General features: G+C 40.7%; 1 protein-coding gene across 5 annotated transcripts in view; it reads right to left on the reverse strand.

Annotated features, from left to right (window-relative positions):
* The window catches only part of srcin1a (SRC kinase signaling inhibitor 1a), a 117641-nt gene that overhangs the window by 83933 nt on the left and 15647 nt on the right, over positions 1 to 18061 (reverse strand). For 2 of the 5 annotated variants that reach the window (XM_030406527.1, XM_030406526.1), the window contains exon 1: positions 10299 to 11169. The exons of 2 other annotated variants lie outside the window; for them this stretch is intronic. In XM_030406527.1, coding sequence (XP_030262387.1) covers positions 10299 to 10428 — 130 coding nt within the window. In that variant the 5' untranslated portion in view covers positions 10429 to 11169. Of the gene's footprint in view, positions 1 to 10298; positions 11183 to 18061 lie in introns of those variants that run through there. One more of the 5 variants, XM_030406521.1, reaches the window with a different exon arrangement.

Consider the following 18061-nt stretch of genomic DNA (forward strand, 5'->3'; position numbering starts at 1 on the left):
TTGATGCGCTGCATTATGGTATTAATAAATCCAGAGTGGCAAATTATGAGCGCTTCCTATTTAAGAGGCTTTCCGGCTCGAGCGAGCAGCTTTTTAACTGTTCTACTCAATCTTATCAGTGCAAATCCAGACGTCCTTGTAAGAAAAAAAAAAAAACAAGGTTCTGCTGACAACAAGGTACCAGAGGAGAGTTTTACATTGTAAAAGTGAAGTTTCCTGCTCAGTCTTTGTCTGCGCAGATGTTGACTTGGATAATCTGTGTGCAGAGAAAGAGACTGTATCACTAATGAATCCACTAATTGGCTCTGTAATTGGCTGCAGTTAGAGACATCTGTGTCAAACAGTTTAAAAGTTGGAATATCAGCAGTAATGAGCCACAGTATCTGTTAAAAATGTAGGGTTTCCATGTGAGAGAGCATCGAGGTTATCACAGGGGGGAAAGGGGAGGGAGAGGACTAGATTAGTGGGAAATGTTTGAATGGTGGGAAATAGACAAAAGTGTAAAACCGCACCACCACTTGGGTACTTCACAACGAGGACTTTCTCATCCTATTTTGTCTGTGAGAGCAGAAATGTGTCTTTTATGGAGGTTATTGGAGGGTTTATACTCTGTTCAACAGGGCAGCCTCTGGGATTCTGTGGGCCCTTGATGAAATTTAATTTAGGTCCTTCTTTCCTGGATGTGTGTCAGCCATCAACACACCAACAGCGGGACATCTACAAAGCATGAGTCCAACTCGGTTTCACTAAAACCCTCATTGGATATCAAAGCAAAAAAACAACTCAGGAATAAGCTTTGACAACAAAGTAGTTATTGTTCACAATGAGAGATGCTTTTCAAATTTATTAAATTTTGTACGGCAAATTTGATATCTAATCGACACAGCCTGCACATGATTAAATAAGCTGTAAAACATTCAGCTTTATAACCATATTTGTTAATCAATGGCCTCACTAGAACGGCCGTCAGTAGAGCATATACCTCCGCCAAGGCCCGTCAGTCTCCTTTAATTCAACCAATGCCAATCCAGTATCAAACTTGATATCCCTGTAACACTCCCTAACCATAATTGAATCTTAACCAGTTCTAGGATCTACTTCACATTGTATGAACTCATAGATACAAGTCACCTAAAGGTCCATGCATTATTCCCTTAGATCTTGCAATGTTAAATAACAGAAACAATTATTTCCGGATCTAAACAAAAATTTTATTGGGATCATCGTGGGCCGAGATCCATCTTCCATCCAAATGTCATGGAAATCTGTTCAGTAGCTTTTATGTAATCCTGCTGACAACCTAACAAACAGACACTGGTGAAAACAGAAACCCAATAACAAGAATACAGAATATTTGTGTGTGTGTCTGGCAGGTCAGCTCTGCCACACGTGTGGGTGGAGAGTTTGTCTCCTGTGCTCGCGGCTGCCTGCATGTTCGGCCATCTGGGAGAGAAATCTGCATAGCCTCACTGCAGCAGAGTGCAGCTTGCAATTAAGAAGTGACAAAAAAAGTTTTGCAGATTTCAGTCCTGCAGTATTTCCTGTGACAAAATGGACTAAATCCAAAACACAACAATCTTCCATTGGGCAATCTGTGTGACTCTTCAACTGCAGCCCTTACAGTGCCCTCTAATGGCTACAGAGAAGGCTGCCTTGTACCGGAGACATTATGGCTACACCCAATCTTTGGTATTATTGCTGTACCATATATTTAGCAGACCAACTGGACTTAAAGGGTTAAAAGCCAATACTGCTGCTAAGCCACCCTGCTATAAGAGACTTAAAGGTTCCCTGTGAAAAAATGTTTGATGAGTGGTTTCCCGTTTTGTCTGCTCTTTTGAATGTCAACAAAGACGCACATGCACAGGCACTCAGGGGAAGCCATTCATATTGCAGCGAACGGTTTAACACTATAAAGCAATCAACAAATGGCGATCAAGAAACACAGCAATGCGCCAACAAAAGAAGTGAAGGGGAAGACAGCAAGCTTGTAGTATACATGCAGGAACAACTTTCTGTTTCTAATCTTCACGGAACATCGCTGATCATCAGATATAGGCACATAAAGCCAAGCTGACTGGAGGAATTACTTCAAGTGGCTTTTCCTTAGGTGATGTGTAAACAATGCAATATGAGGCATGACTGGGGAAGAAATATTGTGTTTTAATGTTGTAAATGTAGAAATTCATCAGCTATTTCAATCTTGGATATACTGCAGTCTTAAGGGTATTAAAACTGTTTTAAAAAATCAGAATTAAGATTGTGGAGCTTTATTTTTTTGGACAGATTACTCACCCCTAAGCCTAAGGATACAGTTCACTAACACAAACTGTCAACAGAAACATTGTTTGTTTACAAGAACATACCACAGGGGAGCTTTCAGTCTAGGATTTCATCTGTTGGACACTGATGGAACACAATTAATACATTATCAGAGCATGCTGTGCATCGATTATAAGCCAAAAGCAATTGTGTTTACAGTGTTTTGTTTACTTTGTCTCACAGCTTTGCTTGAACATAAACTATTAAATCTCTAAATATCCCCTTGAACAATGGTTAGAGTCCAGCCGAGGGTCCGTCTTGCATCCCTCTCTGCCTCATTTCCCGTCATCTCTCAGCTGTCTTCGATAAAGGCGTAAAATAGCCCCAAAAATACAGTTTCTTCATGAATGTCATTATAAAATTCAATGTTTTTGCTATTTGTTACAGTCATTAGCCTCATCAGCCTCCTGTTACCTTACATGAATTAATTCCAAGGCACTTCTTGCAGTGTGGTACTCAAAATCTAAATTAGCAAAAAAGAAGTCATTGGTATTACCATCAGGGATCTGTATCTGCAGGTGCCCTGAGTCAAGGTATCAGACTCAATAAAGGAAGAGAAAAAGATCAGTGCATTCATATTTAACTCCCTGATGAAAGGAAACATTAAACAATAGCTTTCAGCGTAGCGCTTCAGTATATTGAAGAGGGAAGCAAACACTTTCTTGACTTATTCAGTTCATGTATGTAAAAACACACACACTTACACAACTACAGGCACTGTTGAAGAAAACGCATTCATCACAGATATAACTAGGAGACCATTTTTAGCTTTCAGATCTGTTGTGTCCCAGGGGATTACTAGAGCTACCGCCTCAGCTACAAATACAGTAAGTTCAAATACATTTATCATGATTTTGATCTTTAAGAGTCGTGCAAGTAAACCAAGTTATTTTATACAGCTACAAAACTGAAGCTTTCCAACCTGTTAGACCTAAACAGAAAAGCAAACCAAAGCAAACTCCCCTGTTCACAGGTGGGTACAGAACAAGTAATCCTGGCATCTGTCAAGGGAGATGAGTGGATTTAATACTTTAAGCCTGACAGATCTAAGAGGAACTCCCAGCCTTTACCTTGCTTTCAGCTTTAGCCTAGCTGTGGAATCGAGGTAATCATTAATACTCTTTAAACTTAAACACTCATAGTGAGTCTGTGCCGTTTAAGAGAGGTACTGGTGTTTTCAAACGAGTCGGGCTAACAGACAAAGACAATCATTTATCACTGAAGGCTGAGAGTCATTGACTAATGAGCCTTGTACCATCGTAAAGTCCTGGTTTACTCTTCGCTGTTGGCAGGAGGTGAGGCCGTTTTTGACATGTGTTCAATGCAATAAAGTTACTTCTGTCAATCCTGTTAATTAAACCCTCAAAGATGCTCGGTTACATTGGTGGGAGCGATGTTTTCATTTTCTGTTGGCGTGTTTCTTTTGACCGTGCTTTTGTCTTTTCTTTCATTATTATTGCTAGCTACATAGCTTTGGCTGAACTGACTAACTGAAGATGATTTAAACTTGGCACTAGGATGTACATCGAACACCCACTAGGCTTGAAAGTGAGAGAGTTGATGACGCCCTTCACTGGTGACGGGTAGTAATTTTCTTGGCCGGGTGAGACTATCGGATGTTTCTGTCAGAGCGACAGTGGGAACAGCGGTGCTTACAGTGTTGTGCAACTGGGCAACTCATGTCTTACTGCAACTCTTGGGGGACACATCTCACCCTCACCCAACAATGTCATCATCCATCATAGTGTTTCGCTGTGGATGACGCCATATTTGATAGACATTGTCTGACCCTAGTTTTCAGTGCTGTTTATGAAGTGTCCCATGTCACAGGTCCAAATTTAAACAACAGCAGAAATTACCTGTCATTCATTCTCTTTGACATATCAAATGAAAAGGCCCAAGACAATTTCAGCATTTACAGCAGATGTTCTGCCTGTGTAGAAAACCAGAATAGTCATGTATCTGTACCTCACTGCTGTCACAACACTTGACATTGAGCAAAACTCCAGCACTTTCAAGATTCATCGTCCTTTGACCATCTGGACCTTCAGCAAGTAAGATTTAATGGACTCCGATCAAATGCTGCCATCTATCCTTGTTAAACCTCCCCTCTGGAGCCCAGATTCCTCATCCGTCTCCATAAACCCGCATTGGTCACCACGGGATTCTGCTGAACCGTGATATGCTTCTTCACCCGACTGAATATCTAACAGGAGATCTGATTTCCAGGTGGTTGCAGAGAAGAGGTGGAACGTGAAGAGATTCATGCATATGTTTGATCACCCTCAGAAATATGGGAGGTACACAATGATAGGGTGTGTACATGACAGTGAGTTTTTACCTGGAGCACTAAAAGCTGGTATAATCAACTCTAAATTCTTCAGGTCACAGGAAAGGCTTAACATTTGCTTGTTTGTCTCCCTATACCTGACTGCACATCAGTGTCACTGGCAGAGCAAATTAGGGAGCATGCAGAGTGTGCCGAGTGTTAATAATGACTGAGCGAGGGAGATGGCAGGGTAAAAGGTGAGACATTTAACATGGTTGAAAAGAGATGAAGAGGGAATCAGAAGAAAAAAAAATGTAAATGTAAAAGAGTCAGATTTAAGAAATTATAGAAGGGATGAAAATATGAATGTGAGAGGAAGAATTGAGGGAAACAGAGAAGCGAGGCTAGGTCTACGTCCGACCCCTGTCATCTGTTGACAGTCTAGAAATAGAGAGGCTGCGCCTGACCTTGTCATCTCAACATCACGCGATGACAGCCTGTGTAGTGAACCAGAAAATCAGTACAAGTCAAGGCTATTAGAGCGAGAATCTGACAAATGAGAGCCTGCACTTCCTAAACCCTACGAAGACCTGTTTCCAAAAATCCAACACGAAAGTAAAGCAAGACATCATGCACTCATGGCATTACTGAGTCTCCTGGCTCAGTACTGTGATCTTCTTATGTGTGTTCATGTCTGCAACAAGCCTCTACTTTCAAGGAGTGTGGATGTGTCAAAGGGAGGAAGGACCAGACACCAACCAATCCTGGTGCTCTGCCACAGGGAGAATCGAGGTAAAGGAGGAAAAGCACTCTGTCCTCTTCCTCTCAATCGACCCCTCCTCTCCACCCTCCCAGCACTTTCCAGCTCTTGGCCTTTCCCTTTTGTGTGTCTGAGTGGTGATAATGGCAGGCTGTCCGTCACGCAAGGTCTGACCCAGATTTACTCGGTGAGGAGGAGGACGGCGAGTGGGGAGATGAGGATATCTCAGCCCTTCGCCCATGGGAGCCATCCTCCCCAATCAGAACCACTCGCCTCCCAGATGAGGTTCTGCAGCAGAGAGAAAAGCCAAGGGCGCAGTCTAGCCTGCATCTTCTGCCTGTTTGACTACAGGGAAAAAGTAAAATGAGGGCCACTGAGACATGGCTAACATACTAACTGGTGCATGCCAGGAAAATAACACTGAACTTTGTAGTATGCAGTCAAATGTGATTCTGGATCAAAAATGCCAATCTCAATACCAATCAAAGACCATCTCCTGTGGCCGTGCCCACATTTTGCTGCATGGATACGGTTACCAAGGTGGGTGAGATGTAGAAGAGAGAGGAAGCTAAGGGGAAGAAGGAAGGGTGGAGAAATGGATGGGAAACAGAAAAAGAGTCAAGACCAAAATCTATGGCCACTACAGCAGGCCCATAAGGCTTTAATGCTTATTCCACCACAAAGAAAATATGTTTTAATGGAAATCAGGAAATAGAGAAATATTTAAATCCACTAGTGGGATGAATAACTGAATTATCTGAATAGCTTTGTGTAATGAGCAAAGAGGTGTTACCGTCCATCGGCCATTTCAGAATATTTTTAACACAGCTTGTCACCCTCAGCTACAAATAGTTAAACTTCTTGATCAACTTTCACGAGTCAAATAAAGTACGATACTTAGAACTGAATGTAAAGACATTTGTCATCAAGTGTTAAGACCAATGAGAGTGACACTTCCATGTCAGCTCCCTGGCGCAAATTATTGATAAAATAAATAATATACTGTCAATTTATGCTTCAGAATGGTCCCTGACTACATCCTGCCCCAAAATTCTGTGTCAACAGAAAATGCAAGTTCATCTACAGATGGAGACAAATGTCATGCCAACCAATCCAATACTTGTTGGGATTATTCAATCTGGACCAAAGTGTTAGACTGGCAGACCAACTGATTGATCAGTTGACATGGCCACTTACTAGAGCTCAACAGTCATGCGGAGAATTCAGGGGATGAGAAAGATTTGTGCTCGGAAAGAAAAGGATTGACTCTGAAAAAGATGCCATGTTAATCTGAATTAAAGATTTTTTTTTCACAGAACCTTGTTCATTTGAATCTTTGACATTCACTGTAATACGACCTGTTATATCTTACTGCAATTAGACTGTAATGATGGACGAAGCAGTACATTTAATTTAGATAAGCTGAGTTGCATTTGGATCTGAGAAAATACATGCAGGCGATGGACCCTTCATTGAAGTGACTGAATCATAATGACAGAATACTGCTGCAAAGACAACTATTGTAATGCAGAATACCATTTGGAAGTATATTTCAGATCTAAGCATCAAACAGATGTTTAAACAGATACCAACCTTGTTTCAGCTCTCAAACAACTGAAGTCCCCATCTGAAAGAGAGGTCTAACATCCCTACACCTAAGGGAAAGCACTTGTTTGAGGAATCAGTCACTTCTCAAGGCAGAGGAAGGTCCTTTTTGTAACTAAAAATATCATATTGTGCTTGTAGTTTTTACTGTTTCGTCCATCCTTAGTAGCATGGCAAATGAAACTGTATTTATGAGCCATTACCAATCACAGTATCCATCACCATGTATAGAGGAATTTATTTAAAAGCTAGTGTAAAGTGCTTCTGCTCGCTTCTTTAAAATGAGCATGGTTTTACTTTTCAATTTGTCCTTTAAAATGAGCAATAATAGGCTTTTATGAGGGGGACATGAGCTACAGGGCTATCATTCAGTGCAGGGTAAGTCTGTCTTACTCTCTCTCGCGCTCTGTTTCTGTCACTGAGGTACCGTCAGCCTCTCTCTCGTATGTCCTTCATATGTCCTTGCGTGACAGTGCAACTGCGGTCTGCTTCACAGTTTCTGTGGGAGGTATCTCTGGGATCCCAGTGTGTGGGAGAGGACTTCTGCCTGGCTCCCCATCTATCCGTCGCTTATCTCAATCATGCACACTCCTGCCATCCCTCCCACCGTCTCCCAATCTCTCTTTTTCTGCTGTCACACGTAGCAAAATATCAGTCTTTCATTTAGTTGTGCCCTGCTTCACTTTGTTTTTCGAAACAAAGAGACATTTCTCAGTCTGTCACCCAGATGATGACTGACAGGGAACTGAGTCATCTGTTGTCTTAATTCCTCTCAAATCTTTTAGAAAATGAATCCTGGCGGTTTAGAGAACAGGCCACAGCTGCATGTGACGCATCAACACTGCTTTGTCATGGAAATTAAGGGTTTTACTTCACCATGAACGCATTGTTATCAAGGTGGCAGGAAGGTTTCTCAGGTTAATGTGAGGCCCCTTTTTACACGTACACCAGTATCTTTCAAAATGTAGCTGTTTCTATGTGTTTTGGCCTTTCCTATACATGTAAACGCTGCTTTAGGTCACTGAAAACAGACCTTTTGTAAAATGATGACGCAGACACTCCCTAATTGAGGCTTATTAGTGTGTTGCATAATTGGCAAATGTGAACTCGGAGCATGATATTGTGCATATAAAGGATGGATGTTCTGTTGTCAACACAAGCTGACATTAAAAATACAACAGCAGTGATAATATGGAGCCTAACATCCTGATTACAATTGTTTATAAGCGCATACAGAATAAAAAATACGCCATATAAACATCTCAATCAGCAAACAGACCCAAACAGAAGGACATTTCTCAGTTGCAGAGGAATAGTTTAAATCTATTCATGAACTGATCAAATTAAAAATTGTCACATGTAAACAATGCAACCTAATTATTTTCTGGCTGCATTCTTTCTGCGCATGCACCCCCATCCTGACACACACGTGACGTGTATTTCTACACTGACCATTTATAGTGGCTTCTCAGGTGAACTGGTCTACTGTGGAGACATTAATACAAATTCTTGGAGAACTTAGACAACAACAGATATCCATCTACAGGACAGAAAGTTGCTCAAACATGAGATAGAAGAGATAAAACAAGAAAGAGAAATGCATGACGTAAAATTACTTTTGTGCATGTCACACAACTGTTCCAAATAAATTTGTTGGTGCATATCACGTTTCCCTGCCTCATCATTTTCAATCCATAAAATTAAAGCAAATTGGAAAATAAAACCTGTTTATAGTCATTTCTTTAACTTACTTAAGTAGCTGTGCGCTGAGTTTACCCCTTTCCTGTTTACACCTGCACGTTTGTGCTGATTGTACATGAAAGGTCATGTAATATGCACTTAGATGTGTATCGTCAGGCATAATATATCATTTCTGAAATGGTGATAAAACACTCTGTTTTAAAAATATTCTATACTACATACATATACAATATGTATACCTGTGGTTGGGCCTGACAAACTCTGTCTCTCTCTCAAGGCAGCCGGACACATCATCCTTTTTCTGCTACATTAATTACAACAAAATAAACAATTAAATATCCTCCATCTGAGGTTGTTGATATAAGCTGCTAAAAGAGCAAGAAGAAATCCCTCTCAAATGATCAAGGCTGATAATCATGATAAATAATTGTTCTAATCACTATCTAACAAAACAATCAGGACGGTCACACACACAAACAAGCGCGCACGCATGTATACACACCGGGACTTTCACCATGACGGCTTGTAGCTGCAGAGAATTTCTCCTGATTGAGAGTGCTATAGTGCCAGAACTAATTAACAGCGTTTGATTGTCATGCTGCAGAGGTGGAAGTCATTACCATTATATTTCCATGCGCATGCAGAATATAGTAGTGGGAAACTCTAGCAGATGTTTGCTTTGTGAATGCGTTGCTGGTGGGATTAATTCAAATATATATTCGGATTGCATTGTAAGTGTCACATACAGGCTGATCATAAAGAGGGTGGATGCAGAGAGGAAGTGACATTTGTTCCTGACATTTTGTCTTTCCTCCCAACCTTCTGATGGCAGTTTTCACATTTATTATCATAATAGTGAAAGGAGATAAGATAGCCGCTTTACAATCGGTCCCCATTTTTCTACAAGATATCTGGGTTTTTTTTTCTCCCACTTCAAAGTCTATGGACCATGCTAATTAGCCTCACTGTATAGCCTTGGACTTTGAAAGGAAAGGAGGCAGAGAATGACTTTAAAAAGGCAGAGGAGGAAAACAGTAAGTTGTTCATCCCTTTCCCATTCCTTTTCCGATGATCAATCACAGCTCGAATTTCTACAGCATCCCTTCAGTTCGACTCAACTCAAGCTTCAAATTATTCTCACGGACATCAAATGAGCTCCGTAGCACGCACAGAGAAGCTGCCAGATCATAAAAGACCACAGCAAATAAACACACACAAACACACAGTAACAACAGAGACAGAGAGGGGTATGAGTGCAGTGAGAATCCAAAAGCAAAAACGATTTCACACTGCTGTGTGAAATGTTCTCTCAGGCTCCACTTGGCAGACAAAGTAGGCCTAAATGATTTATGAGACTCAGCAATGCTTGCCAGTTGTTTGTTTTAGATAAATGCTACACAAAGCAAAAACTAACAAACCTGATGACAGCAAACAACAAAAAGATGAAAGTTTGTGTCTCAAAAAAAAAAAAAAAAAAAAAAAAAAAAGAGCACCTAGTTTTCCTGAGTTCCACAAACCCAAAGTTCCCACCTGAAAGCTGCACAAACTTTGGCGCAGGTAAAGGTTTCAGTTTTGAAAAAAGGTAGCGTGTCAAGAGAAGTGACAGGTGTTGAATTTCAAGGGGGATGAAACCATGCTTACCTTCTGCAGCAGGATCCCTGCATCCCAACACCAACACCTGGTTGACTCCCCGCCCATCAGATATGAACACCTGGTAGTCCTCATCAAACATCCCCTCCCCCGGCACAGCCAGCAAACACCCTCTGTCCATCCGCTCAACCTGCAGCTTTACTCGGCTCAGCACGGACAAACCTCCACGGCCAATTCAGTGACGCATCACAGTACTATACTGTAATCTACTGTATTGAAACTGTACAAAACTATTCGACCGCTGTAGCATCACGCCTTGATGATTGTGTTTATATGACACGCTGAAGTTAGAATATCGCAGAGGCCTAAATAGGCTGGCGACATATTACACAGTGAACACACACAAAAGAGCTCTACTAACTGCACCCCTTGCTCTTGTTTTCTTCCTCACACACATACACACACTGTACTATACTTTCTTTCAACATCTGCACTCTTCTTCATCAGCGGCATGCTTATTCACAGTGTGGATCGGAGACGAGCGCTGGGGGCTGCAGAAGCACTTCCCTTCTCCTTTCCTCTGCACTCTCTCCCCCTTGATCTCCCTCTTTCCATCGTTCTCTTTCTCTCCTTCTGAAAGGTTTCTGTGAAAGGCCCGAGATGAAAGGCTGCCCTCAATGGAAGCGTGATTGCAGAGACAGCGCTCGCGGGCCAAGGTGCTACCAGAATTGCTCACTCAGAGTTGCTCCACCCCACAAAGACGCACGCTGCCATTGTCCACAGTTTGTGCATGTGCGACATCAGAAAGATGCTCAGTTTAACAGTCTCTTTCTGACTCAGTTTATATTCCAGCAGAGTGTTAGCCGTACTTGTACACAAGAAATGACAGGAATATAAACGTCACTTCATATGGAGATGTACTGTGCCAAGACACACACACTGAGGAATCCCAATGAGATGCATACCAACTATGTGGGGTAAAATGTAGATACACTTACTGCATAATATCTAGCGCTTTCTGACACACACAGTCATATTGACAAATACATACTTTTTTCCTATGATGAACTGCTTTTCTAATCCAATAACAAAAAGCCTGGGGATGGGTGCAGAGAGCGGCCAGCAGGACACAAATGTCATGCTCATGTAAAGTTGAGTCCTTGAAGAGTACGCAGGACAAACTTGAGGATGGGCACTAGACTGACAAAACTGCCAGGAGGCTGAGATTTATAGTCTGAAATGGCCCAAACTCCAGACAGTAAAAATCTATATCCACCACTTTCTGCGGCGAGAGGAAACGTTCTTGAGAAAATCAAGGATCACTTTAGCTTTTGTAGGCAAAAGCCACCAGAAAAGCAGAATTTGAAATCAATGTGAAGGGTGCTGTGATATGTGTCTGTACAGCTGGCCTGCTGCTGTTCAAAACTCTGCACATTGAGTTTGGTACTTTAATACTGATAATGATAGGCTTGGCACAGATATCATGCAAAATGTGGCTGAGAATGTAACAGCTTTAAGCTAACCAAGAGACCCAGCAAATGTAAAACATGCTTTACATTTGGTCCTTCTCAATTTGATGTGAGCTGTGTAGCTCTGGATTTCCTCTGAGAAAAAAAAAGAAATGTAAAAAGAAAATATTGCAAAGCAAAGATTTAATTATTCCCCTCGGTCTTATTACAGAACCACACAGAAGCACAAAGAGCTCTCCTCAATATGTCTTGGTTACAATCATAGCACAGCCTTGTCTGTTCTATAATAAGCGAGGCAGCAGATCGATAATGCAGATTGATGTTGCTGTAGTATTACCACAAACCTACTTTTCCTCCAGCATCAGGATAAGAAAGTTGAAATCTGCCAGGGTTGCTACAGTGAAGGGGTGATTAAAATCAATAGGATGTGACTGCAATGAATTGACTGACATACCAGATTTGCAGCACATGTGTTTCTGTCATGATGAGCCTTGAGCTGTCGTGAATTAGATTTCCAGAGGCCAGTGGCAGGTGTTAAGTGAGACAGAAACGAGACACTCATGCACAAAATGGCTACAGCAAAAGACTGCTGTCAAATCTAGAGAAATACTATTAGCTTTCTTAATTCAAAAGGTAATATGCAAACACACTGACAAAGAGCCATAACCCCTAAACCTATTCATATAGCCTACTTAGGAGGAAACAGAGGATTTTTAGTTCAACACTGCCAAATGTCTCTCTCATCTCCTATCCATCACAAAATTGCCACGTTTTTAGCTTCAGTCCAATTAAAGCGATTATGTGTCAGAGAAGGAAGCGTAATACGATGATTATGATAATGACAGTATAAAACCAGACGTGACTCGTTGTGAATGAGGCACAGGTGCAAAGCTAGACGCAGGCCGCTCTATCCCAAGCAGAGGATTTGACACACAAGCACCAGGAATATGTTACCGTACAGGACAAAGCATAGGGAGATAAAAGCCGACCCTTGAACTCCCAGAGACAGTAATACATACTTTACGTGGAAAAGAGGATACAGCAGAAGCTGTGGGAACTGGCGCCAGCAGCTTCCATTTAAGTGGTCTGCAGGGCTTGATCACTGCCTGGAATTCATTACGATGGCTGAATGTTGCAGCACAAATTTAAGCAAAGCTAGGAAAGTTAAGAGTATGTTAAGAGAGTAGAGTACCAGTGAAATCACAGTGAGGTAAAATCAACTGATGGGCTGCAAATATCGATGATTTTCATTGCTTAATCCATCAGTTGTACAAATGTCAATGTAATTTCTTGACACGGAATATTTTATTTGGCCGACAGTCCTAAAGAGAGATATCTGATCGTTTAAAAAATCTGTGAAACAATGTAGGCCTATCACATTAAATGTACACAAAATATCACTACATTTGTTCTATGAAGTATTGGAACTAAATTAAAATGCACTATTATGTATAAAAATAAACTTGTCAGTGTCCTCTGGTGGATAAACTGTTATAGTGACACTGTTTGTAAAATACCTTAAACATATCTTTCATATTCCTGTACTGCAAACTCATTGTTGCTTATCGGGGGTGACATACATGCAAATATGACAGGGATGTTTACAGGGCTTGCATTTCCCAAATGCAGAACTTTTTGATATAAAGATGCAAACTACTCTACCATCATGTTGCTGCTGCTATCATACACCATGACACAGAAAATATACACTACCTGTTTACTGTGTATATATTCTGTTATTTGTGTAGCATAATGGAGTCTACAAACTTTCATTTTGTTTTGCAACCCTGCGTTGTATAATGACAAATAAAATACCCTTGTACTTAATCACCGCAGAATAACAAAATCCACCAAGCACAAATTACTGCCAAAGTGTTGAGCAACAGGCTAATGCATTTGCCAGATGAGGGTTAGGCTAAAATATTTAATACATTCCCGAATTAGTTATTATAGAGCTGGACCAACATATTGCTGGGACAATTTATCAACCAATATTATCTTACAGCAGACAAATTGTTGTTGTGTACAGTATATTAGCCAAAAGGCAATGTCAGTGTAAAAAGGCAAAAAAATGTATTAGGAACATTTCAGTCTGTACTGAACAGAACACTGAAAAATAAACTGAAAAATAAGAGATTATTATTGAATTATTTGTGTAATTAAAACATCAATAGCATTTGATTCTTTAAATATCTCCTTCACACGTGTATTAAGGCATATGAAGACATATTCTAATGTGTGTCTGACAGGGTTTTTTTTTTAAAACAGTAAAATCCCCACATTAGAATATTCTTAAAAATGTGAGCTACTCCTTCATTAAAAATTCCAGAATATATAAATATGCAAGCATTCTTTCATTTCACAAGATTAACTGCTAGAAACAGGATATCTCCTACTTCACTGTGAAGTCCATTATTAGTGAATGTGCACTGGAGGCTTCAGGTCTCCACATCACACTTGTGTATGCTGAATAGAGCTCAACAGTGACCGCCCACTTTTTTAATGGCTCCGGTTCCGGAAGTGAATTTGCCATTCATTTACTCCATTGACGTTTCAAAAAATCCTTATATAAAGAGTTTTAGGCCTGGAACCAAGCCAATCAGCTAGCAGATGAATCGTGAACATAAAACATTTAATTCGGCGCAATTTTTTTTTTGGAAAACTGAGAAAAAAGCAAAGGTACAAGACTGTGTACAAAATTATCTTAAGAGTAAAGCAACTACTCATCCCATAAACCATTGCGAATGTAACAGCGACGTCTCTGATTGGTGGAGCTCGCTGTTACCATGTAAATGTTTACCGAACCCACAAATTTCATGTTCGGCTGAACCCTTAATAAACTCTTCTCCTCATCACTAAATGAACGCAGTAGGTCAGAAAGTGAAATCATGGTCGCTCTGTGGTAAACGATCGTAGAGTTCAGTGTTAGCAGTAACTAGCTAACATGAAATTTGCGGATTTGGTAAACATTTCCATGGTAACAGCGAGCTCCACCAATCAGAGACATCGCTGTTGCACTATAGGATTGTGGGTAGTGTAGTACTTATCCATGACATCGCGAATAAAACATGTTTTTCTCAAAACAAGATTGATATCATACGGACTTGTGGCTTTTACAGGATCATATATCATCGTTTGACAATCTGATAGCTCATGGTAAGTCTACTTTGGATGGTTACGACATTATGGCCAATAATCAAAATCTATATGCAGAATATGAATGGCATTTTCACTTCCGGAACCTCACTGTTGAGCTCTATATCAGAGCAGGATTGGCTTCCAAACTATTGCTGATGTCACAAATCTCACTCGTAGGTCCGCCTCTTAAAATCAGATTTTCAGTAAACTCAGAGAAAATGTAAGCTTAATGCAGATGAGGGACAGCCTTCTGCTGTCAAACCATGCATATACATTATTCTACACAGTACACATTCAATTGAGGCAATAAGAAGTAACACACATTTTTGACTGGAAGGGGACTTAAATAGAATGACTTCATGGCATCAGGCTCTACTAAACACATGTAAAATACAAACTCAGGAGTTTCTTTACATCACAATCCTTCACTGGTTTCATACGCTGCTCACACAACTACCTACAGACTCCATCTTACAGAGCTGAGAACGTGGTAATTACTTATCCTGGCTTAAAGCAGTAAACAGCACATTATAGGTACTCTGGGCTCTAATCTCATTCAAGTAACTACATCGACAGCCATTTTAAACTCCATTAGTCCACTGTTGAATTTCCACATTTCAAACTGCTAAATATACATGGGTTTCTGAGTTGCTCTGAAATCCATCACTGGGATATTTTCTTCATCATTTAAAGACTTGGCTGAGATTTGAGTGCATACTGCTGCTCCAGCGGTGGAAAGTCATGACTGCCCTGTGTGCTCCAGACTATGACACTGTGAGGGCAATATTCAGAGGGAGTCAGGTGGGTGGCACGCAGAGATAGCATTTTTGTGATGTTCGAATAGGCTGGGCCAAGGTGAGGACATGGAAAAGGAACAAAAGGGCCACAACAAAGCCCCGTGGGTCCCTGAACTCTTGCGTCAAACACCCACCAACAGAGCAGAGGGAAGAGAAATCGATACCGACTCATGCTAGGCCCAGGCAGCATCAGGTATATTCGACCGTGAAGACAAAACAAGAAAAGACAAGAGAGAGAGCACAGGAGGAGACAAGTAGAGGAAGAGAGTGATGAAGCACATTTTGAAGGCCAACGCTGCTCCCTATTGTTGCTAGACAACTCCCAATCCTCCCTCCAATGCACAATGCTGATGTTCTTTCTAACCGTGACCTTCTTCTCATAGATCTTGTTTTACTCTCTTCCCAAACAACTAATCTATTGCAGAGCGTCTGCAGAAATGATTAATCTATTTCAATCAGGTCTTCATATCACTTTCCATCAAGTATGCATTGTGCGAGCATCATAAATAGTCATAAACGCACAAAGTTAGAAAGGTTAAATCAAGTCCGGAACAAATAGGAAATTAAGAATTTGCTGCATCGGTTGGTATTTACCATGATGTCCCTGTTAGTTGGGATTCGTGAGAGCGACATGTGCAGGTGACCAACACCCCCGAGGGCTGAGTGACACCTAAAGGGCACAGCTTGGCTCCTCCAAGACATCTGCAGCATGTCTCATTAGTATTCAGCTATGAATCATTCAAACACAGCCGGCTGTCATTATCAGCTGAAGAAGAGGATTTTCACCAACACACACACACACACACACACACACACACACACACTCTCTCTCACAGTAGGGGGCACACACAAAAATACACCCGAAAATGCTCCGACCATCATCTGCACAAATATGGAGGGAAAGTACAGTGCTGACACAAATAGTGTACGAGTCAAATATTTATAGATTTAAAGGAATAATAGGCAGCATTTCTGTCTTAAAATGTCAAAAGACAACTAGACCTATATCATATTTTTACTTACATTATCTCAAAAGTTTTTTACAATATTTAAATCAGTAATTTTATTCAAGGTAACATGGCCCCTTGACACAAAAGAGGACAACGTCACAGAGAAAGTTGGCAAACTAGGTAACTAACCACTGTATTGTTTGCTATTGTTTGCATTGCTCACTCCAAGATTTTTCATTTTTCAGTAAATGATCACACATAAAGGTGAACCATCAAATGTAGGGCATTTTTAGTAGGAAAAAAAATGGTTAATCCATTACAATTAAGAAATCATTGCAGCCGTAGTTTTCGGAGCTCTTGTGTCAAAAAACAAAATTACATTCATTTTACCATGTTTGAAGACTCAAGCCTTCTTTGGACCTCACATTTGCACACTTTCTGCAGGTGTTACAAGAATAAACACACATTTGCAGCTCATTTCGATCAGGTAACAGATGCTTTGTGTCTGTACTTGAGTATGACAACCTTTCACTGCTCCTCACCTTCTCTGTCATCACTCATTTTCAACGTCAGTATAGCCGATGTCGCAGCACAGCTGTTTCAACATATTATGAGCCGCAATTAAATTTCATAAGTTTTCAATTGTCTGATGACAGAAAACAGATGTTAAATAAAATATGACTCAAACTTACAGAGATTCTGATTCGCACAGAGCTAATACCATCACGTGACCTTATGTTTGGCAAAATATGATAGCATTTTGTGGTGGGATCTTTACAAATTATAGACATGGCAGATTTGCATGGGATTAAGATCACAGACGTCCTCCACAATTATTACAAATTACTAGAGCTCCAGCCCTCAGGTGATGCAAGTCTTGCCAGCAAATACACATTTAAGCAGCTGGAACCACAGAGATAGCAGATATTTTTCTGTCAACTGACAATTACAATAATAAACTAATTATTGCAGTTGTAGTTGCTGCTCAAGTATATGTCGAATAAGATTTTCAAAGACTATGCTGACAGTAACGCACAATTGTGCAATAAAGAAATGTGGGAAAATACACACAAAAAGCTTATTGTTTGCTTGCACAAGATGAGACCTCTCTCCTACAGAACCCCATTTGCATGCTGTGCAACAACTGTTTGTAGGTAACGTGCTGCTTACACACGGACTACCAATGCGGGAAGGATCAACTTCAAAAAAATATACTCCTTTCCATCTCTCTCTCTCTTTGCGATTGTCAGAGTGCACATGCTCAGTGGAAGTACAAAACTACAAAGGCACAACAACTTTGTGTCTCGACATTTCATCGGCAAGGCTAGACATCGATTGTCTATAGCATCGCGCAGGACAGTCAATGATAACCCAGTGAGCTACAACATATTTGTCAATTTGTTCTGGACACAACTAGGAGTCAGCATTCAATAACCACATCACATCGAACGACTGCTGAG

Source organism: Sparus aurata, chromosome 23, assembly GCF_900880675.1.
Source record: "Sparus aurata chromosome 23, fSpaAur1.1, whole genome shotgun sequence".
In the NCBI taxonomy this organism is placed as follows: domain Eukaryota; kingdom Metazoa; phylum Chordata; class Actinopteri; order Spariformes; family Sparidae; genus Sparus; species Sparus aurata.